This window comes from Macaca thibetana, chromosome 16, assembly GCF_024542745.1.
Source record: "Macaca thibetana thibetana isolate TM-01 chromosome 16, ASM2454274v1, whole genome shotgun sequence".
Lineage (NCBI taxonomy): Eukaryota > Metazoa > Chordata > Mammalia > Primates > Cercopithecidae > Macaca > Macaca thibetana.
Genome location: NC_065593.1, coordinates 60,704,732 through 60,732,163, shown reverse-complemented (window position 1 = coordinate 60,732,163; position 27,432 = coordinate 60,704,732). Strand labels below are relative to the sequence as shown.

Below are 27,432 nucleotides of genomic sequence, written 5' to 3'. Positions count from 1 at the left end.
TTTTTGGAGATGGAGTCTCGCTCTGTTGCCCAGGCTGGAGTGCAGTGGTGCGATCTCGGCTCACTTGCAACCTCCAACTCCTGGTTCAAGTGATTCTCCTGCCTCAGCCTCCCAAGTAGCTGGGATTACAGGTGCTCACCACCACACGCCCAGCTAATTTTTGTATTTTTAGTAGAGATGGGGTTTCACCATATTGGCCAGGATGGTCTCGATCTCCTGACCATGTGATCCGCCCACCTCAGCCTCCCAAAGTGCTGGAATTACAGGCATGAGCCACTGTGCCCGGCAACAAGGAGCCTTCTCATTGCGTTGAGGGAGTCCTTAGCTCATAAGAGTTCTAGAAAGGCCCAGATTCTCTGAAATATGGACGAAGGTCTCATAAGGGCTGCAAAAATACTGTTGTTTTCTCTGGTATCCCTGCACCAAGGGCTATTTGAGGACAGAGTAACTAAGGAAAGGTCAATCCATGTGCTAGGCCTTGCTCCTGGTGACTGGGAAACTTCCTCATGTCACTTACAGGAATGGAGACAAGCTTATCTCTGGCTTTTCCTGTATCAATAAGCAACCTGGGATGTAGGTTTTGCCAAGCCTCAGATACGTATGCCAAGAACACAAGCAACTGCTGATCTTCTAAGCCTAGCGGAGGCCGCATCTCTAGTTGGTTAAGTAGTGTTGACTTCATATCCTCGTCGTGCATGTCCTCTGAGTTCCCCCGGATGCTGGAGGCCGGGCAGCCTTTCTCCCTGTACTCACAGGAGGGGTTGGCGTACCCAGTCAGGGCCTCTGTGGAGTGGCTGTTGGGTGCCTCACCTGCCCAGAGGCCTCTCCTTCTGTTCTCGTCTCCATTCGTCCTCAGCTCTACGCGAGTGCTGGCCTTGCCCAGCCTGGAGCAAGGCAGCGGGCATCAAGCTTGCACCATCTTCTTCCTCTTCCTTTTGATTCTTTTCATCTGTCCAGTTGTTGGTGCAGCGGATGGGAGGACACTCCAGGCAGGGAAAGGTGAGACCTCTTAGTTTTGCTCTGAATGTCCCAGTCAGCATCCCCGTTTTCACATCTCCTGTTTGGCCAGAGACAGACCCTCACAGGAGTGATAACAAAACCAAAAAATCCAGCTACAGCATGGAGGTGAGGGGCCGCTCGGAGAGAACAGCACAGAGCAGGGAGAAAAGAAGCAAAAAAAAGGGGAACGCTGTTATCATCAGAGCAGACTTCTGCTTCTCTGGCCAAATCCTTCCCCTGCTAGTGATATGGTAAGTTTCCAGAACAAGCGGGGCTGACGCAGAGTCTAGGATGGAGACTGGGCCCCAACCAGGGCCAGCTCTGGAGCAGTCTGGATTAGGGATCAGGATGGGAGGGCGGCCTGTGGGCCTTGTTTAGAAAAAATATTTGTGTATGATTGAGAAAATGTCAAGTTTTCGTATCAAGGAATGAGAGGCCTGATAGAGATTGAGGAGTGCTTCCAGCCAGCCCTGGCCCACCACTGTACTCTGTGCTATTCTCTGGAAAATGGAAATCTTCCGGGCAGGGGCTCCTTCCTAACCTTTAGATCACAGAGCTCTCAAGACCCTGACCAAAACAGTGGACCATCACCTTCCAAAGATGTGTGTGCGCGCGTGCGTGCGCGCGCACACACACACACACACACACACACATACACTTTGGCATTTTGTTATAGGGGGCTCACAGATTCCCCCAAACCTGTCTGAGTCCCCTATGATGCATGGGGTGTCTCAGGTCTGCCACTGTTTGGAGACCTGACCCGTCGGGGTTGGCTACAGGGGATCCCTGAGGCCTTGGAGCCCATCCCTCTGCTACCAAGTGACTAGGAGCGCTCAGCCTTGCTGGGCACCCCCATTCTGTGGGGGGCATCCTCGTCCAGGGTTCGCAGCCCCTCCGCCTCTGGACGGACCTCCAGACTCACGGAATCGGCCCCACCCCCACTCTCAGTCTGGCGGGCTCCCCAGGGGGCAGGAGGAGGCGGCCGCTGGATTTCCCTGCGGCGCGGCGCGGGGCACACACGGTTAATCCTCCGCGGCTGCTGTTTGGACGAAAAGCGCTGGGGGTGTTGGAGGCTCCTCGCTGCTCACATCTGGCTGGGCTTCGCTCCTTGCGCGTCTGTCCCACTTTCTTCGTCTCTTCCTTTACTTTCGAGAAACCGCGCTTCCGCTTCTGGTCGCGGAGACCTCGGAGACCGCGCCGGGGAGACGGAGGTGCTGGGGGGGAGACCCGTGGCTGCTCGCACCGCCCCCCACCCTCCTCTTCTGCACCGTGGTCCCCCGGAGGACCTTCTCCCCTGCTCTGTCTCCTTCGGCGAGACCGTGCGTCGCCCCGGACCTGGCCGGGAGGAGGCTTGGCCGCCGGGAGATGCTCTAAGAGCGGCGCGGGAGGAGCGGCCGGCGGGACGGAGGTAGGTGGCCCAGCCGGGGGACCCAGCGCCGCCCCGCCCCTGTCCTCGTGGCTCCAGCCTGGTGGCCAGGGCGGGGACGGCAGACACCTGGGCCAGGACGGACGGGGAGCGCCGTAGGAGGGGCCGGGTTGGCGGCGGTGGCGCAGGGGCAGAAAGACCCGGGGTTTCCGGGGCAGCCCTGGCGGCCGGCTATGGCTCAGCCCCCGCCATAGGCGCCTCTGCGCAGGGGGGTCGTGATGGTCCCAGATCTCCCTGACTCTGGAGAAGCCGGGCTCTTCTGCACATGGATACTAACGGGAGTAATTGCACCTTCCCCCCAGTTTTTTGTGGGGTGTTTATCTTGCTTCCCTGTTCTCTGGTGCCTTTCTGAGGGTGTGGAAGGAAGCGGAATGGTACTAATGCTCGCGGCTGCACCTGGTGGGGATGGCTTCACCCCACTCCATGTCACCGGGACCACCTGACCGCCGGGTCTGCCCAGTCCTGTCTGTGGCCAACCTGGATCCTTCACGGAATAGGAAGCGCTGACTTTGGCCCTCGCATCTGACAGCCTTGGTGTCCTGGAGGGGGTCCAGCTTGGGCAGGAAAAAACAATGCTGCTTCCCCGGGGCCCTCCTGGGAAGCTAAGCTGCCTGTGCCACTGGGAGTGGCCCCTGGCCTGGGGCTGGAGCATCTGAGCCGCCCGGGAGCTTCTGGCCAGGGCTTCTCCTCCGGTGCAGGTGTGGTCCCCACCGTTAGCGCGGGCCTCGCGGGGTCCAATTCCCGGGCCACACTCTTCCAGCCCCAGAAAGCCAGATTATCTTCTATGAACCCTTGGGCCGCCTCATCCCTGCTTGGGAGGGAGGGAGGAAGCCGCCCCTCTCTGTGAGGTGTTCCTGACTCTTCTACCCCACCTAGTTTCTAGGAAAGGCAGTAACATGACGTGCTGGGAGCTTTCTGGTCCTGAGCTTTGAACATGAGAAATGTCCTGAGAAACTGTTTTCTCCTCCGCTGGCCACTTCACGGCCCCAGGGGAGCATGTGACGTCCTTACAGGCTGCCCGGCCTCTGCTTTTTATAGTGCTGGAAAGTACACGCTGCCTGGCAGGCTGTGCAGCCATGAACAGCCACAGATAGACGCACTTGGCTGTTGTGTGTGCCGCAGGGAGCGGGAGGACTTGGGAGGACATGCTCCAGGAGGCCTGTCCAGCACCTGCCAACCAGGGAGCAGGGAACCAAGACAGGGAGACGGGAGCCGAGGGCTGAGGACAAGCGGAAGCTTCCCCACCCTCCCTCTTAGACCTGTGGAGCTGGAGAGGCCCCTAGAGACCACCCAACAACAACAGTGGCACTCATGATCTTCATCAGCTTCATCATCATCATCATCTTCATCATCATCATCATGATGTTAGCCACAGGTTTGTGTGTCTGCTTCTCACATGGCAGGTGCTGAACATTATATTAATAATTATAATAGCTATTATAATAGTTAATTCTCAACACTTCTATCAAGGGAATTCTCACTTGTGGGAAGAGCAGAGCTGCAAAGCTCAAGAGGCTCATGGCTTGCCTGAGGTCCTAGAGACAGGGATGGAGAACTCCAGACTCCAATCTGTGTCTTTATCCCAAGTGTGTTGTATGTTTCTTTTTCTTCTTTTTTTTTTTTTTTTTTTTTTTTTTTTTGAGACAGTGTTTTGCTTTTGTCACTCAGGCTGGAGTACAAGGCCAAATCTCGGCTCACTGCAACCTCTGCCTCCCAGGTTCAAGCGATTCTCCTGCCTCAGCCTCCCAAGTAGCTGGATTAGAGGCGTGTACCACCACACCTGGCTAATTTTGTATTTTTAGTAGAGACGGGGTTTCTCCATGTTGGTCAGGCTGGTCTCAAACTCTTGACCTCAAGTGATCCACCAGCTTCAACCTCCCAAAATGCTGGGATTACAGGAGTGAGCCACAGCGCCTGGCCTCCAGGGCATATACTTTTAACCTTCCTATCTGGTGTTGGAACATGGTGCTCAGCGGGCCAAACTGAGGCTGGGAACTACTCTCTCCCAGCTGCCAACAGAGAATGCCCAGGGGCAGGAAGGACACAGGTCTGCTACCCAGGGACTCTCGACTTTTCCTCCTGTCTCCCTCTCCTCCTTTTGTGTCGCCAAGGGTGGTGTCCCCAGTGAGCTTGCTGAGGGAGGCAGGAAGCCCTAGATGGGTGCTCTGCGGCCACAGGACACCACTGCCCCTCCCAGGCAGGTGCAGCCAGCTGGCGAGGGATGTCCTCCCAAGTGGGAGCAGAGAAAGCCCAAGCTGTCCCAGGAAGGCTGTGGGTTCCCTCCTTGTTCCTAGGAAGTGACCCGCCTGTTCAGGGCAACCAGGACAACAGAGTGTTTTTGGAACATGCTCCTTTCTGTTCTTCTTCCTGGTGCCTCCCCCCAGCTGTAATTAGCATGACTCATAAACCAAATATTCTGGCATTGAACTTTGCTCATCAAAACAAAGATGAAAAGGATTTCGTAGATACAGTTGTGCGCGGGGCCTGGAGCTTCCCGTTTGTGTCTTGTCCTGATGGGTTCCAGTTCCTGGGATCGGGGGCTGTGGCTCAGGTTCCAGAACCTTAGGGAAGGGGCGGAGGTGATGGACACCAGGAAGGGCAGGAAGAAGGAGCAGGTTACACCACCCCCTGGACAGTCCCACCTCTGCCTGACAATCAGTAGCCTCTAGAGATATTCAAGTGGGGGCACTACCTCGTGGGCCACAGGCCATTTCCCCTGTTAACCTGCTGAAAATGGCCTGCTGGTGTCATGGGGCACAAGGCAGCTCTCTGGACAGGACGCTGCCCCGCTGACCCCTTCATGCAGGGTGAGAACTCCCTGCCCGCTTGAGAGAGCAGTCTGGAAGAAACAGCGATGCCAGCTCAACAATGGGTTTCTTTCAGGCTCTCTTGGGGCAGCCCAGCAGCCGCTCTCATGAGCCGAGGATCCTTGGGGTCCTGTCCTGGGGTCTATGCTGGGGTCCTTGCCTGGAAGGGTCAGTTCTGAGCTTAAACAGGGACGTGCAGGAGCAGGGCATGCTCACTCCTTTCCTCCTTCCCGAGCCCCGCAGTGAGATACTCCAACTGCCGCCGCTGCAGCCTCTGGTTCTCTGGGTGAGGCATGTGGTATTAGCAGGAAGGGAGCGGGGAGGGGCTTCGGGGCCATGTGGGAAGGATCTTTATCTCTGGGTCCTTGTCAAGGTCACGGCTATGTGACACTTGTGCTGGGGTGATATGAGTGGCTTTTGGCACATCAGCACCGCTGCAGCTACCTGTTCTTGCCCACACTTGATTTCCAGAGCTGGGCTTGGCATCTGAATGTGGTTCAAAGGCGGATGGTCTCTGGCAGGGGCACAGGGACCCCCACAGTCCCCACTGTACACTGGGGCACCCCTATCTTGCCTCTGAGGCTCCCTGGAGCTAAGCCCTTCTCCAGCCTCAGACGGGGCTGGCACAGACTGCAGGCCCCTCCCTGGGCCCCCATCCTGTCCAGGACAGCCGTCGGGACGGCTGTGGCTGGGCCTGTGTCTGCCCATCTCCCTGGCTCCTGTAGGAATTTTCCTTGACACGAGACAGAGTAGAGCAGGAGACGGCAGGCAGGGAGGCAGGAGTCGAGGGAGGAGGAGAAGAGGCAGACGGGCCGGTGGGGCATGGGGAAGTCAAGTTCTTGGTGCCCCGTGCTGGGTCAAATGTTGCTCTTGGCCACGGCTAAAGCCATACTTGGTGGAATGCCCCAAACCCTATGCTTTGGGTTGTACCCATCCCCCTCAGCAAGACATCTGGATACCAGCCGCCCTCTGCCCTGGGAAGCAGGGAAGGAAAAGGACCGCGCCTGGGAGAGCTGCCAGCCCTGGGTGGGTTCGAGGTGGATGCAGGTCAGAAGGTGGGCAGGGCCCCCCATCTCTGCGCACAGGTTCCTGGGGCTGGTCTTCACAGCTGGGACAGAGGTGTGTTCAGAAAATGCTTGGACCCTTTCTCCTTGTAAAGAGTCTAAAGTGAGATCTGAGTGGGTTAGGGGGTGACCACAGGTCTCTCGCGTCTTCTGGCATTCAGGGGAGCCACCTCCTCCATGAAAGGATAACGATGAGGGCAAGACTCATGGTCCTGTGGGTCCTCCCTGTGTGGTACATGAACTCAGATTCCTTTGCAACCCAGAGCTCGGGTCTGCTTCTGCCCATTAGAGGGCACTGGCCGGGAGAGAAAAGCATCTGTACCCCTGCACGTGGGCCTTTCTGTCCCTTCTTCAGAGCTTGCCAGCATGCTGGTCTCTCTTCACTCTATAAAAGCAGTGCCCTAAAAATGCACATCCGATGGGCCACACTGCCCAAGCCCCTCACATTTTAAGGTGTGCATGTGTATGTTCCTGGTTATCCCATGCCTAAATCCAAAGGAATTAAACTCCAGTGGTGTATTTTAAGATGCCAGCAGGCTGGCACCAGGGATATCTTAGCACCTTGCATCAAGGACGATGGTTACCCTGGTGCCTGGTTCCATACCTGGCATGTAGTGGGCGCCCAGTAATCCTCTGTTGAATGATGAACGCAAGGGCTCAGCCGCTGGATACAGTCCTCAAAGCCAAAGGCTGCTGCAGCCGTTCCACCTGTAAACAAGTAAGCAAATCGGTGGGTGCCATAACCCAACTGTCATAACTCATGAGAGCAGCTTGCTGGGCTGCCCCAAGAGAGCCAGCGGGTGGGAACGGTTGCTGCACCATGACTTGGGAGGAGGAGCCTATGCTCTCTGGCATCTTTCTGGCCACCCCTCGGGGTGAAGTGTAATGTGCTTTGCTGTCGGACACACCTAGATCGAATCTGAGCTCCAGCACCTCCCCACTGTGGAACCTGGGGCAGGCGGCTCCATTGCTCTGAGTCTGTTTACGCATTCTAAGGATCAGGTATTCTAAGGATCAAGCTCAGTGGTGTAAGGAAGGCACCACGCCCACAGCCTGGCTCTCAGTGGTGGCTTTTCAGGGGTAGCAGGGCTTTGTCAGAAGCAACCTCTGATAAGCATTGGGCTACTCCTAGGTCCAGGAACATGCCAGCCATTGCACATCACGCACAGGGTGGGCTGAGGACTGGGCTCCGTTTCCTTGTTTCATGCTGCAGGCCACCGGCCCTACTCAGGCAACCTCCTTCAACAGCAAGGGCCAAAGACAAAGCCCCTCACTGCTAGGAAACAGGTTCTCTCTGGCTCGCCTAATTCCAGCCTGGATGAAGTACCACCCTGCTGGGCTCCCTACCACCTGTGCCATTCCTGGTCCTAACACATCCCATACCATAGCTGCTAGGGGCTTTACTGCCCAAAGGAAGGGGTTTCTTGTTCCATTTGTCCCGAGAATCCAGCTCCCTGCCGGGTATGTAGTAGACACTCAATAAACACCTGTTGAACAAATGAGCAAAAGAGCGTGACACTTCAGCACTAGGTCAACTTATATTCCCCGTGGTTCCGCTTGAGCCTTAAACAACGCAACATCACAAGCCCTCTTTTCTCCCCATCCTACTCTTCTATTCATCTAGTCGAGTTTCCTGGAATAAACAAAATGCTCCCTTAGTCCCCAGGGTGGGGCTTATTTGTCATTTTTCTAAGTGGAAAATAATGTGTCCTTACTGTGAAAGAGGACGTGACTGTTACAGGGGAAAGAAACAGAGAGGCCAAAATAAGAAAATGGTAAGCATCTGTATTTTCATCACTGCAGATAATCGCTGTTGGCAGCCCGGTGGGTGGCCTTTGGGTCTTTGTGGTTTTGTGTGTGTGTGTGTGTGTGTGTGTGTGTGTGCATGTGTTTGGGTCTGCATGTTTTCAACCTGCATTTTCAAAACTCATTACTGCTTTACAAACTCTCTTTCTTTCTTCTTTCTTTCTTCCTTTCTTTCTTTCTCCTTCCTTCCTTCCTTCTCTCTCTCTCTCTTTCTTTCTTTCTTTTCTTCTCTTTCTTTCTTCTTTCTCTCTCTCTTTTCCTTCCTTCTTTTCTTTTTCTTTCTTTTCTTCTCTTTCTTTCTTCTTTCTCTCTCTCTTTTCCTTCCTTCCTTCTTTTCTTTTTCTTTCTTTCTTTCTTTTTTTTGAGACAGAGTCTCACTGCATTGTCCTGGCTGCAGTGCAGTGGTGTGATCTCAGCTCACTGCAATCTCCATCTCCTGGGTTCAAGCAATTCTCCTGCCTCAGCCTCCTGAGTACCTGGGATTATAGGCACGTGCCACCACACCCAGCTAATTTTTGTATTTTTTAGTAGAGACGGGGTTTTACCATGTTGGCCAGGCTGGTATTGAACTCCTGACCTCAAGTGATCCACCTGCCTCGGCCTCCCAAAGTGCTGGGATTACAGGCGTGAGCCACTGCGCCCAGCCCAAACATCTTTCCATGTCAGTAAATACTTACCTGTTTACAGAGACTCCTAACTGGTGCTGCTGGCTGATTCTGCCTCCCCCCGCCCCGATCCCTCCATATTACTTATTTAAATGTCTTTAGAAAGAGCACGTTTCCTGGACTGCCACAATCCCCATCCCTCCCTATTGCTGAGTTCACCACTCTCATCAACCACCTCGTTTTTCTAGTTTCCATCATATGGATGCACTGTAAATTTTTTGGTTTTTTTTGAGATGGAGTTTCACTCTGTCACCCAGGCTGGAGTGCAGTGGTGCTATTTCACCTCATTACATCCTCGCTTCCCAGGTTCAAGCAATTCTCCTGCCTCAGCCTCCTGAGTAGCTGGGATTACAGGCATGTGCCATACCTGGCTAAATTTTGTATTTTTAGTGGAGACAAGGTTTCACCATGTTGGCCAGGCTGGTCTTGAACTCCTGACCTCAGGTGATCTGCCTGCCTCAGCCTCTCAAAGTGCTGGGATTATAGGCATGAGCCACTGCACCCAGCCATGTATTTCATTAGACCGTCTTCCTGGACATGTAGGTGGTTTGTAACCTTGGTGAATGGAGGCAATGGTTTCATCTCTTTGAAAGAGTAGGCTTTCTGAGTGCAGATAAGAGGAGCATTTCTGGGGAAGATGGCTACGTGGCAGTCAGCATTCTGGTGACAGTGACGTACCTTGGATCTCTGTGTCCCCAGCTGGAGTTAGAGAGAGATTTGGACAGAGTTGTGGCTGGGGTGTGTCATCTTTGGCTCTGTACTTGGGATTGATTGAAGGTGAGGGGAGCATTCGAGCCCTGTTGAGAATTAGACACCGGATGCTGGTAATGCCTGAGAAATGAGATGTGGCCCCCATTTCCCAGGGGCTTGGAGTTGTGGGGACAGGAAGAGGAAACCAAGGACTGCAGACCGGTTCTTCCGGATGCTGGGGGAGGGGCACCTACAGCACACCCGGGTCTGGGCAACTTCCTGGAGGAGGTGGCCTCAGGCTGAGCTCTGGAGAATACACGATGGAGAAGGTGGAGGAGAAATGGGCATCCAGACAGAGGCAAGAGCGTACGCCAGAGGACGAGACCTCGAGTGTGACCTGTCAGGGACTGAGTGGCTCCAGGGAGCCGGAGTGAAGGGGACTCGTGCGGTGTGGGGAAGGGCCAGATGGAAACGCTCAGGGCTTACTCCTTCCTTTATTGGCATAGGAAGCCCTTGGAGCTGGGGTGGCATTCAGATTTGCGTTTTTCAAAGCTGCCTCTGGAAGCAGTGTGGGAGACAGACGGGAGGCAGAAAACCAGCCAGGACTGGGGAAGAAGTGATGGACAGGAGAGGAGACCTGCAGGGGGTTGGCGATGGATGAAATGTGGCGGGTGCAAGGAAGGTGGCATCCATGTGGCTTGCAGGCTTCTGGCCCGGGACCCTGCGTGATGGTGTGCATTGCTTTCACCAAGCTGCAAGCCACAGGAGGAGAAGCCAGTGTGGTGAGGATGGGGGAGAAGGGGATGAGTTAATTGGGGGCTTAAAAGCCTTAGGGCAGAGCAGCCCGGTGCGGTGGCTCACAGCTGTAATCCCAGCACTTTGGGAGGCCGAGGTGGGTGGATCACCTGAGGTCAGGAGTTCAAGACCAACCTGGCCAACATGGCAAAACCCCGTCTCTACTAAAAATACAAAAATTAGCCGGGTGTGATGGCAAATGCCTGTAATCCCAGCTACTTGGGAGGCTGAGGCAGGAGAATCGCTTGAACCCAGAAGGCGGAGGTTGCAGTGAGCCAAGATTGTGCCATTGTACTCCTGCCTGGGCGACAAGAGCAAAACTCCATCTCAAAAAAAAAAAAAAAAAAAAAAGCTTGGCACAGAGCGAAGAGGAGGCGCTCAGCAGACGATTGCTTATGTGGGTCTAGACCAGGGCTGCCCAGCAGAATCTTCAGCCATGGTGCAAGGTGCTAAGAGCTGCGCTGTCTAGTATGTATGGCAGCTATGGCAGCTGCTAGTCACGTGAGCACTTAAAATGTGGCTCCAGTAACTGAGAACTGGACATTTCACCTTGTTTAACTGACATAGCCCCACGTGGCTCACAGCCACTGTGTTGACTTAAACATTTGCAAGCCCAGGTCTCAGCAGCCAGGTCAGTGGTGGGGACGTGGACTGGGGCATTGTCAGCAGAAGATGTGGTGTGGACCAGGACAGGCAGAAAGAGGTCAGGCGCGGTGGCTTCACGCTGATAATCCTACTTGCTTTAGGAGGCCAAGGCTGGAGGATTGCTTGAGACCAGCCTGGGAAACATAGCGAGACCCTGTCTCTGAAACAATTTTTTTTTTTTTAATTAGCTGGATGTGGTGGCATGCGCTTGTAGTTCCAGCTACCCAGGAGGCTGAGATGGGAGGATCATTGGGGTCCAGGGGTTTGAAGCTGCAGTGAGCCATGATTGTACCACTGCACGCCAGCCTGGGTGACAGAAGGAGACCCTGTCTCCTAAATAAATAAATAAATAAATAAATGTAGGAGAATTAGGAGCAAGAGGAGCTGAGAACTGAGGAACAGCCTTGGAGAGCATGGGTCTTTGGGGGTTGATCAGGAAGGTTAAACACTGGGAGACAGTGTGGGCCAAATCCCAGGGCTGAAGAAGAGGGCAGTCGACATTGGCAGATGCCTATGGGGACACGAAAGAGGAATGCAGAAGGGTGTTGGGTACCACGAGGGTCGTGGGTGATCGCAGCCGAACAGTCGGGGCGGGGCCGGCAGGAGGAGGGCCAGTGGGATGCTGTGCTGATTATATTCCTGACCTAGAGGCCCCAGGCTGGGGATAAAGCCCTGTCTTATGCCAGGCTTCCTCGGGAACTGCCTGGAAAATGCTGGGGCTTGTCCAGGCCCCAGACAACCAAAGACATCCATGCTGCTTGTAAAGGGCTGGGTGCGGTGGGGCACCAGGCCATAGAATTCCCAGGGTCTTTCTTCCCTCTGTCTTGGGAGCGGTCAGCCCCTGAGGGCGTCCCCGCTGCTGGTTCTGGGGAAGTGGGCGACGGGCCAGGCCACCTGCAGAGTGGGCCAAGGGCAGCTGTTGGTGCCTCTCCTCTCTCACACGGTTCTCAAAGCAGGGGCAAGCCTGCCGCCCGAGGCCTTCCAGCTGGGAGGTGAGCTGAGGACAGCTGCTCTACTCAAGGAAATCTTTGTTTCCACTGGGACGGAATCGGAGCTCTGGAGGCTGGGCTGGCCAAGCGCCCTGAAGGCCCGATGCCTGGCGGCTCATGCGGCCTCCTTGTTTGCAGGGCCTGGGCGAAAATTTACACTGAGTCCCACTCTTTGCTCCAGGTGAGTCCTTCCTGGTCAAGGTACAGTTGCTCCAAGATGGGAGGGAGATGCTTTAGGATGGGAGAATTCTTGGCCTGTCTTCGCTTCACTTTTTTGTCCCAAGCCAGACTTCATTCCCATCCAGGGAAGAGGAAACCGTTGCTAATGAACTAGCAAGTAGCCCTGGAAGAGTCTGTATTCATCCCTGGACTTGGGCTTTGGAAGTAACCAAATAAACACCTAAGCCTTAAACACAAACCCTCCTTCTGCAAGACAGAGGGCAGCTTTCTGGAAATGGGAGAGGGAGATTGAGAGAGGAGATAGGCTCCAGGATCCCGGCGCCTCTCAGGAAAAGGGGTTGCTCACCTCCATCTGGCCAGAATTCCTTCCATAAGGGACCCCCATCCACCACCAGGTTGAGGGGAAGAAGGAGAGTGTGAGATCAGTGGGGGCAGTGCAATTATAGCAGGGAACATTAGCTATTAAATGGGCTTCTAGAAGAGGTAAACACACGTCACTCATCAAATGGGAGCCACTCTGCCCGCCTCCTGCCCATCACCAGAGGAGTTTGGTCAATGGGCAATTAGTGTGACGAATGGCTTCTGGCGGGAAGGAAAGGGCTATGAGCAGATGTCACCTGTCAGAAGGACACCCCAACGTGGCACCTTCCTCTTTCTTGGTGCCCCAGTACCTGAGTCCTCTTGCAACAACAGGACAGCTCTATGCTTCTCAACAGGAGAATTCGACTCATGTCAGAGCCGAGGGGGAGTGGACTCAGGGCTTCTCTTCTGGTTGGGAGGATTCTGGGGATGTTCCAAAGGTGGCAGGAGGGAGTGGCACGAAGGGGTGGTGATGGCTGAGGGACCATTGAGGCTGTGTAGAAACCAGGAGTGTTTGGGTGCTGGGCTGAATCGTATTCTTTTTTCGAGACAGAGTCTTGCTTTGTTGCCCAGGCTGGAGTGCGGTGATGCGATCTCGGCTCATTGCAACCTCTGCCTCCCAGGTTCAAGTGATTCTCCTGCCTCGGCCTCCTGGGTAGCTGGGATTACAGACACACACCACTGCTCCCAGCTAATTTTTGTATTTTTAGTGGAGACGGGGTTTCATCATGTTGGCCAGGCTGGTCTCGAGCTCCCGGCCTCGAGTGATCTGCCCACCTCAGCCTTCTAAAGTGTTGGCATTATAGGCGTGAGCCACCATACCTGGCCTGAATCCAGTTCTTGAACTGGAAACCACTAGGTGTGGGATAAAGTCCTATCTTATGCCAAGCTTCCCTGGGAGATGAATGTAAACTAGGGGGAAGCGGGGCGGGCAATATCCAGACCCTGGAAAAGGCAGACGAAGGTGCTTGTCTTGGGTGGACTGAGGTCTGGGGGACAGCGGAGCCCCTGGAGGGCATCTGATACAGGCACAGGGTAGGAGGGAGAGCTGGCCTTTAGGAGCTATTCAAGCAGGCTGGGGATGGATGAGATGCGGTTGCTTGAGAGGAAAGGGTCTAAATGCCTCCCAGATTTCTGGCCTGCTGTTTGTTCACAGTTACTGCTTCCTCCCCAATGACTTCATTTTAATCTAGAACAGAGCTGTCCAACAGAACTTTCTGCAATGATTGAAATGTTCTATTCTATACTTTCCAACATGGTAACCACTAGCTACATGTGGCTTTTTATTTTTATTTTTTGAGACAGGGTCTTGCTCTGTTGCCCAGGCTAGGGCGCAGTGGTAAGGTCGTGGCTCACTACAGCCTCAACCTCCTGAGATCAATCAATCCTCCTGCCTCAGCCTCCAGAGTAGCTGGGACTACAGGTGCACACCACCATGCCTGGCTAATTTTTGCAGTTTTTGTAGAGATGGGGTCTTGATATATTGCCCAGGCTGGTCTTTAACTCCAGGGCTCAGGCGATCCTCCCACCTTGGCCTCCCAAGGTGCTGGGATTACAGATACGAACCACGGTGCCTGGCCTACATGTATTAATAGTTATTGAATGCTTGAAATGTGGCTAGTGTAGCTGAAGAACGGAATTTTGAATTTTCTTTCATTTTAATTAATTTAAATTTAAATAGCCACACATAGCAGCCACTGTACCGGACACTACAGTTCTAGAATGTTACCCACTTAGCATTTTAATTCAACATGTGTTATTCTGTCTTGAGCTATAATTGGGTACGTGTCTGTTTCCTTCACTAGCCTGTTATATTCTTGAGGTCAGGGAATAGATTTAGTTTATGGTTGAATCACTTCCTCCCAAGCCCTTGCACAATGCCATGCAAATCATGGGCATTCAGTAAACTCAGCCTGTGTTAGATTGTCAGCTGAGAGGGCAGCTTGGACTTGTCTGCCAAGGCTCCTTCCAATTCAAGGAGATTATAGGCTTCTTGCCTCTCAGAACAGCTGCTCACCTGATGAGGATTAAAGAAAAAGGAAAACAGTGTTTACAGAATGCTTTTGTCAAAAGGCCCTGCACTGGGTGGAGCGTCAGGACAAAACCCAGGCACACGGTCCCAGAGCTTCAGGGGTCCGCTGTCAGCACACGAGCATGAGAGCATGGAGGTGAGACAAAAATATAACAGGACCCACTTATTTATTTATTTATTCACCACGCCCAGCTAATTTTTTTTTTTTTTTTTTTTTTTTTTTTTTTGAGATGGAGTCTCACTCTGTCACCAGGCTGGAGTGCAGTGGCATGATCTCGCTCACTGCAAGCTCTGACTCCCTGGTTCAAGCAATTCTCCTGCCTCAAGCTCCCAAGTAGCTGGGACTACAGGCGCCCGCCACCTCGCCCAGCTAATTTTTGTATTTTTAGTAGAGACGGGGTTTCACCATGTTGGCCAGGATGGTCTGGATCTCCTGACCTCGTGATTCACCCGCCTCGGCCTCCCAAAGTGCTGGGATTATAGGCGTGAGCCACTGCGTCCAGCCAATAGGCCCAATTTGAAACAAATACAAGGAATCATGAACTTATGTGTAACTACTGTCTCCTTAAAGGATCTACCACAGATCCATGAGGCCTGTGAAGGGATAAAAATTATTTATTATTATTTATTATTATTATTATTGCTGCAGGGTCTCACTGTCACCCAGGCTGGAGTGCAGTGGTGTGATCATGGCTCACTGCAGCCTTGACCTCCTGGACTCAGGTGATCCTCTTACCTCAGTCTCTTGAGCAGCCACTGGGACTACAGGCGCACACCACCATGCCTGGCTAATTTTTATGTTTTTGGTAGAGATGGGGCTTTACCATGTTGCCCAGGCTGGTCTTGAACTCCTAGGCTCAAGCAATCCTCCCACCTTGGCCTCTCAAAGTGCTGGGATGACAGGTGTGAGCCGCGGCACACGACCAAGGGATACAATTTTTTTCTTTCTTTTTTTTTTTTTTTTTTGAGACAGAGTCTCACTCTGTTGCTCAGGCTGGAGTGCAGTGGTGTGATCTCAGCTCACTGCAACCTCCGCCTCCTGAGTTCAAGCAATTCTCCTGCCTCAGCCTCCCGAGTAGCTGGGACTATAGGCCCGCGCCACCTCGCCCAGCTAATTTTTGTATTTTTAGTAGAGACGGGGTTTTGCCATGTTGGCCAGGCTGGTCTCGAACTCCTGACCTCAGGTGATCCATCCGCCTTGGTCTCCCAAAGTGTTGGGATTACAGGCGTGAGCCACGGCGACTGGCCGGGATACAAATTAACAGGGAAGTGTCCTCAGGCTTCCTGTCCTCCTCTCCGTCCTGTGTGTAGCCTGGTTTCTCTTTTCCGGCCTCCCTCCTCCTGTAAAGGGGGATGTGTTCTTGTTCAGGAGAAGGTCCGGTGTAGGTGGATGGTGTGGGGTTGGGGAAGGGACGCTGAAGAGTGGCTGGTCCTCAGGGACATGGAGGGGAGGAAAATGGTCGCCGAATTACCATGGAAATTGGCTCTTATTTGCAGGATTTGGGAAAGGCAAGTAAAGAGCTTGAGTCATGCTGGAACTGTCTTCAGCTGCCTTGACTGCAATGTGGCCTGGAGACTGGGCCACGTTGATCTGGATTCGTGTGGGTTTCACACCACTGGTCAAGATGTGCTCGGGGCACTTTCCTGGAACTGCCTAACACGTTCTTCCAGATAACATTGCTGGGACACGGCCTCCCCACTGTAGGGGGATTTTTGCTGGAAATCACTAATAGTGATCTGGAGCCAAGTTTGGTTAGGTGTTGGGCAATACTGTTTTTGCCCAAAAGTGACTAAAATGATCATAATGTTATGACGCTGGCTTTGCTGTGGGATTTGGTAAAATGGTTCTTAAGATCTTTTCAAGAAGGAAAGATTTCAGTCTAGGTTTGCTCTGACTCCAAAGAGGAGGCTTTTGAGGGGATCTACCACCACCAAAGTGGCCTTCTCCCTATCAGCCTGAGCCTGGGGCTCTCTGCTGGGCTTTCCCAGCTCCACCCCCTCCCCTCTACCACACCCAGGTGACAGCCTTGTTCCTAACCCAGCTGCATCCTGGATCCCATCTCTTCTGACCAAGGTGTGGAAAATCCATTTGCTAGATTAGAAAGAGAGAGACCAACATAAAAACAAGTGCTGGTGCTTAGCTAGGGGCAGTTCTGCCCCCGGGGAACAGGCATATTACCGTGTTTGGAGACATTTTTCATTGTCATAACTAGAGGTGGTGATGCTAATGGCATCTGGTGTGGACAGTCCAGGGTTACTGCTAAGCATCCTGCAGCACACAGGCTAGCCTCCCATCACAGGGGATCATCTAGGCCCAAACCTCAGTGGTGCCAGGGTTGGCATCAGGGTGGCAAACACTTGTAATCCCAGCACTTTGGGAGGCCAAGGCAGGTGGATCACCTAAGGTCAGGAGTTCAAGAGCAGCCTGGCCAACATGGCGAAACCCTGTCTCTACTAAAAATACAAAAATTAGCCAGGCTTGGTGGCGCACGCCTGTAATCTCAGCTACTAGGGAGACTGAGGCAGGAGAATAACTTGAACCTGGGAGGCAGAGGTTGCAGTGAGCCGAGATCATGCCACTGCACTCCAGCTTGGGTGACAACGAGACTCCATCTCAAAAAAAAAAAAAAAAAAAAAAAAAAAAAAAAAAAAAAAAGAAACAAAAAAACACCAATGGTGCCAGGGTTGAGAAACCACAGAGTAGAATAAGCCAAGGTAGCTTTGTAATGCCTTTTGTAGTTACTTTCCAACCTCTCTGAAATAAACACGTGTGTGTGTGTGTGTGTGTGTGTGTGTGTGTATATGTATATGTGTATATATATGTAAACGTGTGTATATATATATAAAACATTTGGGGTTCAGGAAAAAATGTTTAAAGAAAGGAAAATCTCTTTTCCTTTTAACTGGCACAAGTTTGCCACTTAAAAGGAAAAAACAGAGTAATTATTAAGGCGCCAAGGAGAAACAGAGGAAATACAGAAATAGAGAAATAAACAAATTTAGAGAATTCAATCTGACAAGTATTTGCTGAGCACCAGTGACATTCAGGAGGCTGCAGGATGCTTGGCTGGGGGACGTCCCAGCCCTGGAGGAGGTCACCCACGGTCTGCTGAGTGGACTTTCGTAGGCTAGACAAACTCTCTGCAGTAGGAGACAATATGAAAAACAAAATTATGGCGCCCACCTATGATCCCAGCACTTTGGGAGGCCAAGGCAGGTGGATTGCTTGAGCTCAGGAGTGTGAGACCAGCCAGGGCAACATGGTGAAACCCTGTCTTTACGAAAAAACAACAACAAAAAAATTTAGCTGGGCCTGGTGGGGTATGCCTGTAGTCCCAGCTACTTGGGGATTGAGGTGGGCAGACGGCCTGAGCCTGGAGGGTTGAGGCTGCAGTGAGGCAGAGTGAGACCCTGTGTCAAAAAAGAAACCTAAAAGCGAGGATGGAGAAATTTTCCAGTTGAGGGGCCTGGGAAGGCTTCAGGAAGAATATGAGACCTTGAGTTGGGTGTTGAAGACATGGTGGGCAGGATTTTATTGTCATCTGTTGTCAGCCTGTCTGAGTTCAAATGCAGCCACCCTGCTCAAACATCAGCCTTGGCCTGGCGTGGAGGATCAAGCCTGTAATCCTGGCACTTTGGGAGGCCGAGATGGGCAGATCACTTGAGCCCAGGAGTTTGAGACCAGCCTGGGCAACATGGTGAAAATCTGTCTCTATAAAAAACAAACAAACAATTAGCTGGGTGTGGTGGTGCACACCTGCAGTCCCTTCTCCTTGAGGCTGAGGTAGGATGACTTGATTCCAGGAGGTAGAGGCTGCAGTGAGCTGAGATTGCACCACTGCACTCAGCCTGGGTGACAGAGTGAGATCCTGTCTCAAAAACAAAACAAAACAAAACAGAATTTTAAGCTAATTAGCTTCTCCAAGTCTTTGTTTTCTCATTTACAAATGTGGTACAGTAATGAATGAATATTGTCTCTCTAGAGGATTGTGGGGCCATCTGTGATGGGATAAAAATTATTAATGAGGAAGTGTTCTCAAACCTAACCAGACTGATGGCTAGAGAGATAACTTAGATGTGCATTTTACAAATTAACATGTGCAGATACACACTCTCTTTGGCAAGTGGTGGGAGGTATCAGAGATTTTGGGTGGGAGCTGGCCTAAGCAGCCCCTTGGTCATGGGGACGGTCTCTGGGCCCTGACGCATGGGAGGGACAGCTGGTTGGTAGGACACTTGGAGGTGGGGGCTCCAGCTAAGGCACTGCAGGAATGGGCGGGGGTCATGCAGTGGGGTGAAGACTGGGTGTAGGTATGTGTGACGGGAGGAAAGAGGTTCGGGGGGGCCCACCTTGCTCTCCTCACTCTCACCTTGGAGGCTCCATCACGAGAGCCTTGGGCTCCATATCTTCCCCTGCAATGTTGACTTGGTGTGAAGGCTCTGCGGGGAGCCCTTCAGACCTCACTCAAGAGCCCACTAAAGGCTGGGCATGGTGGCTCACACCTGGAATCCCGGCACCTTGGGAGATTACGTGCACTTCTCACCCATCTTCTCACTGGGTGGCTGTGTGTTGAATGAGGTGTTCCCATAGGGCCTGAGACATTCTTGAGTTTTACATTTTGGTAACAAAGAGGGGTTAGAGTTGACCACAGTTGCTATGCCCCTCGGTGGGGAGGTTTTTGGCCCACCTGAAATGGCTGGGCATGTGACTCCTGATGCCAGATTTCTAGGCGAGGAAAGCGAGCCGCTCACAGGGTGGCAGGTGGGCGTTCGTCTAATGTGGGCCCAAGCACCGACCCTCGAGGGCTCCCTGGACTCCCCACCTCCGTGAGCACCCCTTTCTAGAAGGACTGTCCCAATACTGGATGAAGAGGGTCCTGCCCCAAGCTTTTGCCAAAAACTCTGGGAGTGAGAGACGTGGGGTTGGCTTCCTGGAAGGATGACTGCTCTCCGGGGCTGGGCTTGGCACGTCCCTAAAGTAGATGCCAAGGACACTCGCTGATGCGCCGCCTGGAGGCTGGAAAGCAGCTTGCAGCTGCCTTCCTACCCACCTGCCCACCGGTGAAGGACCTGGTCATTGAGCCAGCTTTGCTTTGAGTTAAGGGATGATGATCGTTCAAAGCTTACTTGGGATTTTTCTTACTGTCCTAAAAGGGGTGGTAAACAATTGTCTGTGGGGCCAGCGGCTGATGGACTCTCCTTCCCGAGAGGCTGGGTGGGCAGAGACAGCACCTTGCTCAGCAACCTCTCAACACCAGCCTGACTGGCTGAGGCTCTGGGGGCAGAGTGTGTGTGCACGTGTGAAGGTGTGTGTACATGTGAGCGCATGTGTGCATGAGTGGATGAGCATTCATGTGAACGTGTTGAGAGTATGCATGCGTGCATGTGAGTGTGCATGTGATGTGGGTATACGTGCATGTGAATGTGTGCATGTGTGTGCACGTGTTGTGTGTGGATTGCATGTATGTGAATGTGTGCATGTGTGCACGTGTGTTGTGTGTGGATTGCATGTATGTGAATGTGTGCATGTGTGTGCACGTGTGTTGAGTGTATGTGGATTGCATGTATGTGAATGTGTGCGTGTGTGGGCTGCATGTATGTGAATGTGCATGTGTGAGTGGATTGCATGTATGTGAATGTGTGCATGTGGATTGTATGTGAGTGCATGTGATGGTATATGTGTGAGTGTCTCATCACACTGCAGGACAGGAGAGGACAGCAGAGACTGCGCAGGCCAAGTGTCGGCTTCCCTTGAAAGGTTGTGAAGGACTCTGGATGGCATCATGTGTATTGTGTGCATGTGAATGTGTGGGTTGCATGTGAGTGTATGTGAGTATGCATGTGTGGATTGCATGTGTTGAGTGCATGTGTGTGGGTTGCATGCATGTGTGTTGTGTGTGTGCATGCATGTGTTGAGTGCATGTGTGTGGGTTGCATGCATGTGTGTTGTGTGTGTGCATGCATGGGTGTGTGAGAGTGGTTGTCCTCCCAGAAGCTGTGTAACTGCAGCATTTCCCAGTGGCGTGAAGCTGGGGAAGCACCTCTGATTTCCAGGCTGTTTCTCTGTGCAGCTGCTTCCTAACTTGGTGCCTTCCCTGTGTGTTTCTTTCCCACCAGGGCCCAGGAGGAAGATGGGCTCCCGTGGACAGGGACTCTTGCTGGCGTACTACTGCCTGCTCCTGGCCTTTGCCTCTGGCCCGGTCCTGAGCCGTGTGCCCCATGTCCAGGGGGAACAGCAGGAGTGGGAGGGGACTGAGGAGCTGCCCTCCCCGCCGGACCATGCTGAGAGGTGAGGGGCCACAAGAGTGTAATAGCAGGATCTCTGGCTCTGGCCAGGCTGAGCCTGGGGCTCGGGGCCCCCGGGGGAGCTGGTTCACTGTGAGATGTGAAGGCGAGAAAGCCAAAGCTGAGCCGTGGCCCTGCTGGAGGCTGGTCCTGCAGGATGGACGAGCTATTCCTCTTTTCAGTGGCTTGGGCACCTCACCTGAAACTGCAGACAGTGGTCCAGCCTCACCACAAGCCGAAAGGAGCGGGGTCTGCAAGTGGCTTTGCAGCTGCCTTCTTAAGTAAAGAGCAGACCAAGCTCCCAAATCCACCCTCCAGTTTGTCTTTTCATTCTCACTTTGTCTGCTGAGAATGTCCGCTGGGGTTCTAGGCACCACTTGGAGGCAGGGAGAGATGGAGCATGGTCTTAGGAGAGATGCTGGACCAAGAGCTGGTGTCCACGACCCACGTGTCTCATCACACTGCAGGACAGGAGAGGACAGCAGAGACCGGGCGGGCCAAGTGTCGGCTTCCCTTGAAAGGTTGTGAAGGACTCTGGATGGCATCTACCTTTGTGTCTATGACCTGCAATGACAGAGAGACTCCAGCTGACCTGGGATATTTCCTAGGGAAGCCGAGTGCTTTATCCAACTGCCATGCATCCAGCGTGAGGTCCTGGAGACCCAGCGACAGCTCAAGCCTGGCTTGGAATCTCTTCGTTATTTTGAGTGTTGGGCTGACTTGATACTTGAGGCTTCAGGCTAACTTTAGTGTACAATGGGATTGGACAGGATTTGAGGCTGAGTCACACCATTCCGTTCTTTCTTCCTCTCCCTCCTCTTTCTTTGATTGAGCCCCTCCTATCAGTCAGGCCATCCCCCAGGCACGGGGGACACATGACTGGCACAGTCCTGGACTCCAGGAGCTCTGAGGCTGAGAGGGAGACAGACCCATGAGAGACAGTGCAGTGTGGTGGGCTTTGTAGTAGGGGTGCACCCATGATGCTGGAGGCAGGGTCAGGAGAGGGAGGAGCGGGACCCAGGAAGACTGAGAGGAGTGAACTAGGTCTTGAAGACACCTGGGGGCCTCCCAGGTGCAGAAGGAGGAGAAAGCCGCCTGGTAGCCGGAATGGGGTGTGCAGAGGCATGGCTGGTAGTGTTTGTCGGAGCTGGTGGGTGGCTTGGGATGGTGAGACCCAGTGCTGGAGGCTGGAGGCTGAAGGACAGGAGGGCAGTTGAGCCTAGAGGCAGCTGGGTCTAGTTGGGGAGGGTCTCACCTGAACTAAATCCTAGAAAGAACAAGAGGGGTCATGGGAAAGCTTAAATTGGACAGTGTTCTCGGAAGAATGCCGGAGGGAGGCAGCAGAGAAGATGAGCTGGTGCGGGGAGAGGCAGATTCCAAGCGAGAGTCGAAATGGCAGGGGTGCCTCAGAGACGATGAGGGCCCTGGGCTCAGGTCTGGAGGTGCCTGGAGGCTGGGGGCCCAGGACTCTGCTGAAGGTTTCGGTGGGGGGAGTTGGGGGTGACGCTGAAGGCTGCACCCTGGGCACCCGCTGCTGATGCCAGGAACAGATCTCAGAAAGAGAAGATTCCAGAGACGAAGGGATGGGGACAGGGGTTTTTGTTTTGCACACATGACATTTGTGGGGCCTGTTGCATCTCCAGATGCAGACTTCTGGTGAGAAGTTTGAAGTCAAGGTCTGGGGCTTAGGAGAGAGGTGGGGGTGAGATGTCCGTCCGGGAGTCCTGGGCTTATGGGTAGCTGAACGTAGGGCACAGAGATCCATTTCCTGGATAGTCTGGGGTGTAAAAGTGGGAGCAGCGTTAGATAAGGGGCTGGCCCATCCAGGGGGACTTTGCTGCCCCCGTGGGTCTGTGCAGCTCTACAGCCTGGGCAAGGAGAGCCACAAGCCAGAGCACACAAGATACCGCGAGGGGCCGCGAGGTGGCAGCCAGGAGCCGCCGCCATGCATCCTGCCCGTGGGCCGGTCCTTCCAATGTCAGGTTGGAAACATTAGAATCTCTCCAGCAGCTGCAGCTGAGAGGAATCCTAAAGATCCAGTTGAACCTTCTCATTCACAGACGAGTCAGCTTCATATGTTATATTCTAGCATCATGGATACACGATAGGGAGTCCTGGCACTGTCTTGTGTCACCCAAGACCCTCTCCTAGACGTGTGGATTTTTCCCAAGCAGCCACCGTCTTGCGTGGCGCTCAACTGATTGCCGTGTTTCCAGGACTGTCATTGCCTTTAACAAAGCACAGGGGGTTGTTCTGTAGTGAGGATGCCAGAGTGGGCCGTGAGCCCACCAGCATGAACACAGAGCTTTGTGGGCCCAGGTGAGAGAGGGAGAAGGCAGGTCAGGCACACCAGACCCACTGGCAGCAGAAGACAGAAGCGTTGCCAGGCCTGAGAGTTCCTGACTTTCACTGTGATGCATTATTCCCTCAGGGCTGAAGAACAACATGAAAAATACAGGCCCAGCCAGGACGAGGGGCTCCCTGTTTCCCGGTGCTTGCGCTGCTGTGACCCCGGTACCTCCATGTACCCGGCGACCGCCGTGCCCCAGATCAACATCACTATCTTGAAAGGTCAGATGGCTGCAAAGACGAGCACAGGGGTGGCCAGGGCTGCTCTGTGCTGATCTGGAGGAAGGGATGGAGTCGTTAGGGTGGGGCTGGGCGAGAGCAGAAGGACTCCCTCGGGACACGGAGCAGAGGCAGGCAGGCTGTCATCTAGAGGGGAAGGCACAGGAGATTGATTTTGAGGCTCTGGCCCCTCCCCAAGAGGAGGGGTTGGAAAGGGGCCTGCAGGACCTAGAGCAGGAGAGCGAGCCCAGTGGCTACTTGGGGCCTCGTCCCTCCCGTTGTATGTGGACGCCAGGCTTCTAGGCCCTTTGATTTGGGGCTTGGTGCCCCAGCCTGCTTTCTGAAATGCCACCCGCTTGCCCCGGTCCTGCACACGGCAGATAACCCCGCACAGCCCCGTGAAATCGAACTGGGAACACTTGCAGCCTAGATCCTGAGCCGGCCCAGACATCTGGAGTTCATTTGCTGAGCGAGCCGTGGGTCTGGCCGCAGAGCCCGTTGCTTTTGGACGAACCTGTATGTTCCTTTTTTTTTTTTTTTTAACCAGGGCTTTCCAGAAGGAAAAAAAATTGCTTCTCGGCAAAAATAGAACCGTCCTTGAGGTTGAGTCTGTTTGCTTGGCCAGTTTGGGAATCAAAATACCCCTGTGCTGGGCTGGGAAGCTGCCCGTGGTGGGGGGCTGGGGGCAGGAGTGAAGCTTCTGCCAGGTCAGGGCTGTGAGGTCGAATCAGGACTGCGCTAGGGACCAGAGCGTGAGCAGCCAAGGCTCAGGACACCACCGGATTACTCCAATAACAGCACATGTCTTCCCGTTCCTTTTAGGTGAGAAGGGTGACCGCGGAGATCGAGGCCTCCAAGGGAAATATGGCAAAACAGGTTCAGCAGGGGCCAGGGGCCACACTGGACCCAAAGGGCAGAAGGGCTCCATGGGGGCCCCTGGGGAGCGGTGCAAAAGCCACTACGCCGCCTTCTCGGTGGGCCGGAAGAAGCCCATGCACAGCAACCACTACTACCAGACGGTGATCTTCGACACGGAGTTTGTGAACCTCTACAGCCACTTCAACATGTTCACTGGCAAGTTCTACTGCTACGTGCCCGGCATCTACTTCTTTAGCCTCAACGTGCACACCTGGAACCAGAAGGAGACGTACCTGCACATCATGAAGAATGAGGAGGAGGTGGTGATCTTGTTCGCGCAGGTGGGCGACCGCAGCATCATGCAAAGCCAGAGCCTGATGCTGGAGCTGCGGGAGCAGGACCAGGTGTGGGTGCGTCTCTACAAGGGCGAGCGCGAGAACGCCATCTTCAGCGAGGAGCTGGACACCTACATCACCTTCAGTGGCTACCTGGTCAAGCACGCCACCGAGCCCTAGCTGGCCGGCCACCTCCTTTCCTCTCGCCACCTTCCACCCCTGCTCTGTGCGGACCCCAGGGCTCGGCACCAGGCTGACCCCACCGCCTCTTCCCCCATCCCTGGATTCCGCCTCCCTGGCTTTGGCCAATTCAGTGAGATGCTCTGCACGCACGGAAAGCCAAAGCGACCGGTGCTCCCAGATGCTGCAGCCTCTGGCGAGAGCTGACAGCAGATGAAATCACCAGAGCGGGGGGGGGGGGGGGGGGGCCCGCAAGAACCCTCGGGGACCTTCCGCTGCCCTCTCGGCACACATTCTCAAGTGGAGCCCGCACAGCGAGACGCGGGTGGCGGCAGGGCATCCCAGGGTGCAGCCCCGGGGCTCCAGTCCTTGGAAATAATTAGGCAAATTCTAAAGGTCTCAAAAGGAGCAAAGTAAACCGTGGAGGACAAAGAAAAGCGTTATTTTTGTCTTTCCAGCCAGCCTGCTGGCTCCCAAGAGAGGGACTTTTTCAGTTGAGACTCCACTTAAGAGAAGATGCAAAGTTAAAGCCCTGGGGTCAGGGGAGGGGCTGGGGGCAGGAAACTACCTCTGGCTTCATTCTTTTAAGCCACGTGGGAATTTTCTTGAGGGACAGGTGGACCCTGATATCCCTGTGGCCTTGCCCAAGGGCTCAGCTGGTCTTTCTGAGTCACAGCTGCAGGGTGCTCGGGGCTGGGACCGCAAGTGTCAGCCTCCCAGAGGGACAGCTGAGCCCCCTGCCTTGGCTCCAGGCTGGTAGAAGCAACCAAAGGGCTCCTGACAGCAGCCAGGGACCCCTGAGTCCCCCAGGCCTGCAGATGTTTCTATGAGGGGCAGAGCTCCTGGTACATCCATGTGTGACTCTGCTCCACCCCCGTGCCACCCCAGAGCCCTGGCAGGGGTCTCCATGACTGCCACCCTGGCATCTACTTTCTGTGCCGCCTGCCACATGAATCAGCCCCAGAAGGCCCTGGGGCCTTGGCTTCTGTTTTTTATAAAACACCTCATGCAGCACTGCAGTCTCCCGTCTCCTTGTGGGCTAAGCATCCCCATTTCCACATGTGTTGTGTTGGTTGGCAGTGAGGCTGATCCAGACCCTTTCCGCCCCCACCACCCTCATCCAGGTCTCTGACCAGTAGCCTGAGAGGGGCTTTTTCTAGGCTTCAGAGCAGGGGAGAGCTGGAAGGGGCTGGAAAGCTCACGCTTGCCTGTTTCTTCAGACTCTGTGAGCCTCAGTCCTGAGACCAGAGTCAAGAGGAAGTGCACGGCCCAACCACCTAGGTCAGGATTCTCTCTCAGGAGCTGGGTGGCAGGGGAGGCAATAGCCCCTGCGCCAATTTCAGGACCACCTGCAGCAGGGCTGCGGTGTCTCTGCGGTGCTCTGGCCCTACCCATGGCCGCCACGTTCTCTGATCTCCAGGAACCCCACAACCCCTCTCCACCTCACCCCACGATGATGCCCAGGGTTGTTCTTGCTACTTGCTGGGCCCCCAAAGCTCCACTGCCGCTCTTCCTTCCCCCATCCCGCACCTGGTTTTGACTAATCCTGCTTCCCTCTCTGGGCCTGCCTGCCGGGATCTGGGGTCCCTAAGTGTCTCTCTTTAAAGAACTTCCACGGGTCAGACTCTGAAAGCCGAGTTCCTGTGGGCGTGCCCGGAAGCAGAGCTCCACACTTGCTGCTTAAGCTCCCCCAGCTCTTTCCAGAAAACATTAAACTCAGAATTGTGTTTTAAGCATCCTGCCTCGTCAGTTTGCTCATTAAACCGAATTGTCGTCGTCTTCTCCTCTCCACCTAAAGTCCACTCCTGCCTGGGAGGCCCTCAGCTTCATACCTGGGGACATTGGCACCCAGCAGGCACATGCTGGACCCTGAGTTGCCTCGCTCCTCCTGGGGGTGCAGCCTCCCATGGGTGGGGCAGCCAGAGCGTGTGTCGACTGCAGCTGAATGTGTGCCCAAGTCGGACGCCTGGGGCCTGGGTAGGTCTGGGCACTTGTGAGAGGTGGGTGGGAGGCAGGGGCTTGCTCTCCTGAGCAGGACCATACTGTCCCCCGGGAGGGAGAGAAACCGTGGAGGTAGCAGCTTGGCCGTGGCTCTGCAGCCTGGACACTATTCCTTTCCTAGGGCTGCCGTGGAAACCAGGGTTAGGGCATGGGTGGCATAAGGCTGTAGCGGAGGGTCCTTCCTGCCCCTTCCAGCTCTTGGTGGCCCCAGGCACTCCTTGGCTTGTGGCTGCATCTCCTTAGGCTCTGCCTCCATCTTCACGTGGCCTTCCCTTCTGAGTGTCTCAAATCTTCCTCTCCCTTCCCTTACTATAACACTTGTTGGAGGATTTAGAGAATCAGGTAAATATTTAGGGCCCACTGTAAATCCAGGACGGTCTTCTCTCTAGATCCTAATTACATCTGCAAAGACTATTTCCAAATAAGGTGACATTCACAGGTACCAGAGATGAGGACTTGGACATATCTTTTTTCAGGGGATACAGTTCAACCACTACCACGGCTTGCAGCTTGAATATACCCATCAGCAGCCCGCTCTGTTCTCCAGTGGTGCAGAGCAGATGTTCGTTCTTCTCTCCATTGCTTGCCAACTGGGTTAGAAGCCAGGCCCTGATCCAGCTGCCGACGGGATCTACCTTGCTCTCTCTGGTGCCAGCAGGCTGCAAACAGCTGATCTCCTTCTTCTGCCTGCTCCTGGAGTGAAGCCACGTGGTCATGCTTGGCCCTGGGCTAGGGCCAGATTGGATC

At 54.1% G+C, this 27,432-nt stretch overlaps 2 protein-coding genes across 7 annotated transcripts in view; both read left to right on the top strand.

The window, feature by feature from the left end:
• ENGASE (endo-beta-N-acetylglucosaminidase) overlaps positions 1 to 27,432 on the top strand; it is a 639,565-nt gene that overhangs the window by 573,762 nt on the left and 38,371 nt on the right. The window lies entirely within an intron of this gene.
• C1QTNF1 (C1q and TNF related 1) lies at positions 554 to 26,420 on the top strand. 6 transcript variants are annotated; one of them, XM_050764382.1, is made up of 4 exons: positions 554 to 999; positions 20,576 to 20,747; positions 23,175 to 23,314; positions 24,134 to 26,420. In XM_050764382.1, the coding sequence occupies exons 1-4, from the start codon at positions 696 to 698 to the stop codon at positions 24,682 to 24,684; spliced, it is 1,167 nt and encodes a 388-aa protein (XP_050620339.1). In that variant the 5' UTR covers positions 554 to 695; the 3' UTR covers positions 24,685 to 26,420. The 6 variants fall into 6 exon arrangements, with proteins under 6 accessions (XP_050620339.1, XP_050620343.1, XP_050620344.1 ...); XM_050764387.1 differs by lacking the exon at positions 554 to 999 and adding an exon at positions 2,385 to 2,407; XM_050764383.1 differs by lacking the exon at positions 554 to 999 and adding an exon at positions 3,115 to 3,800.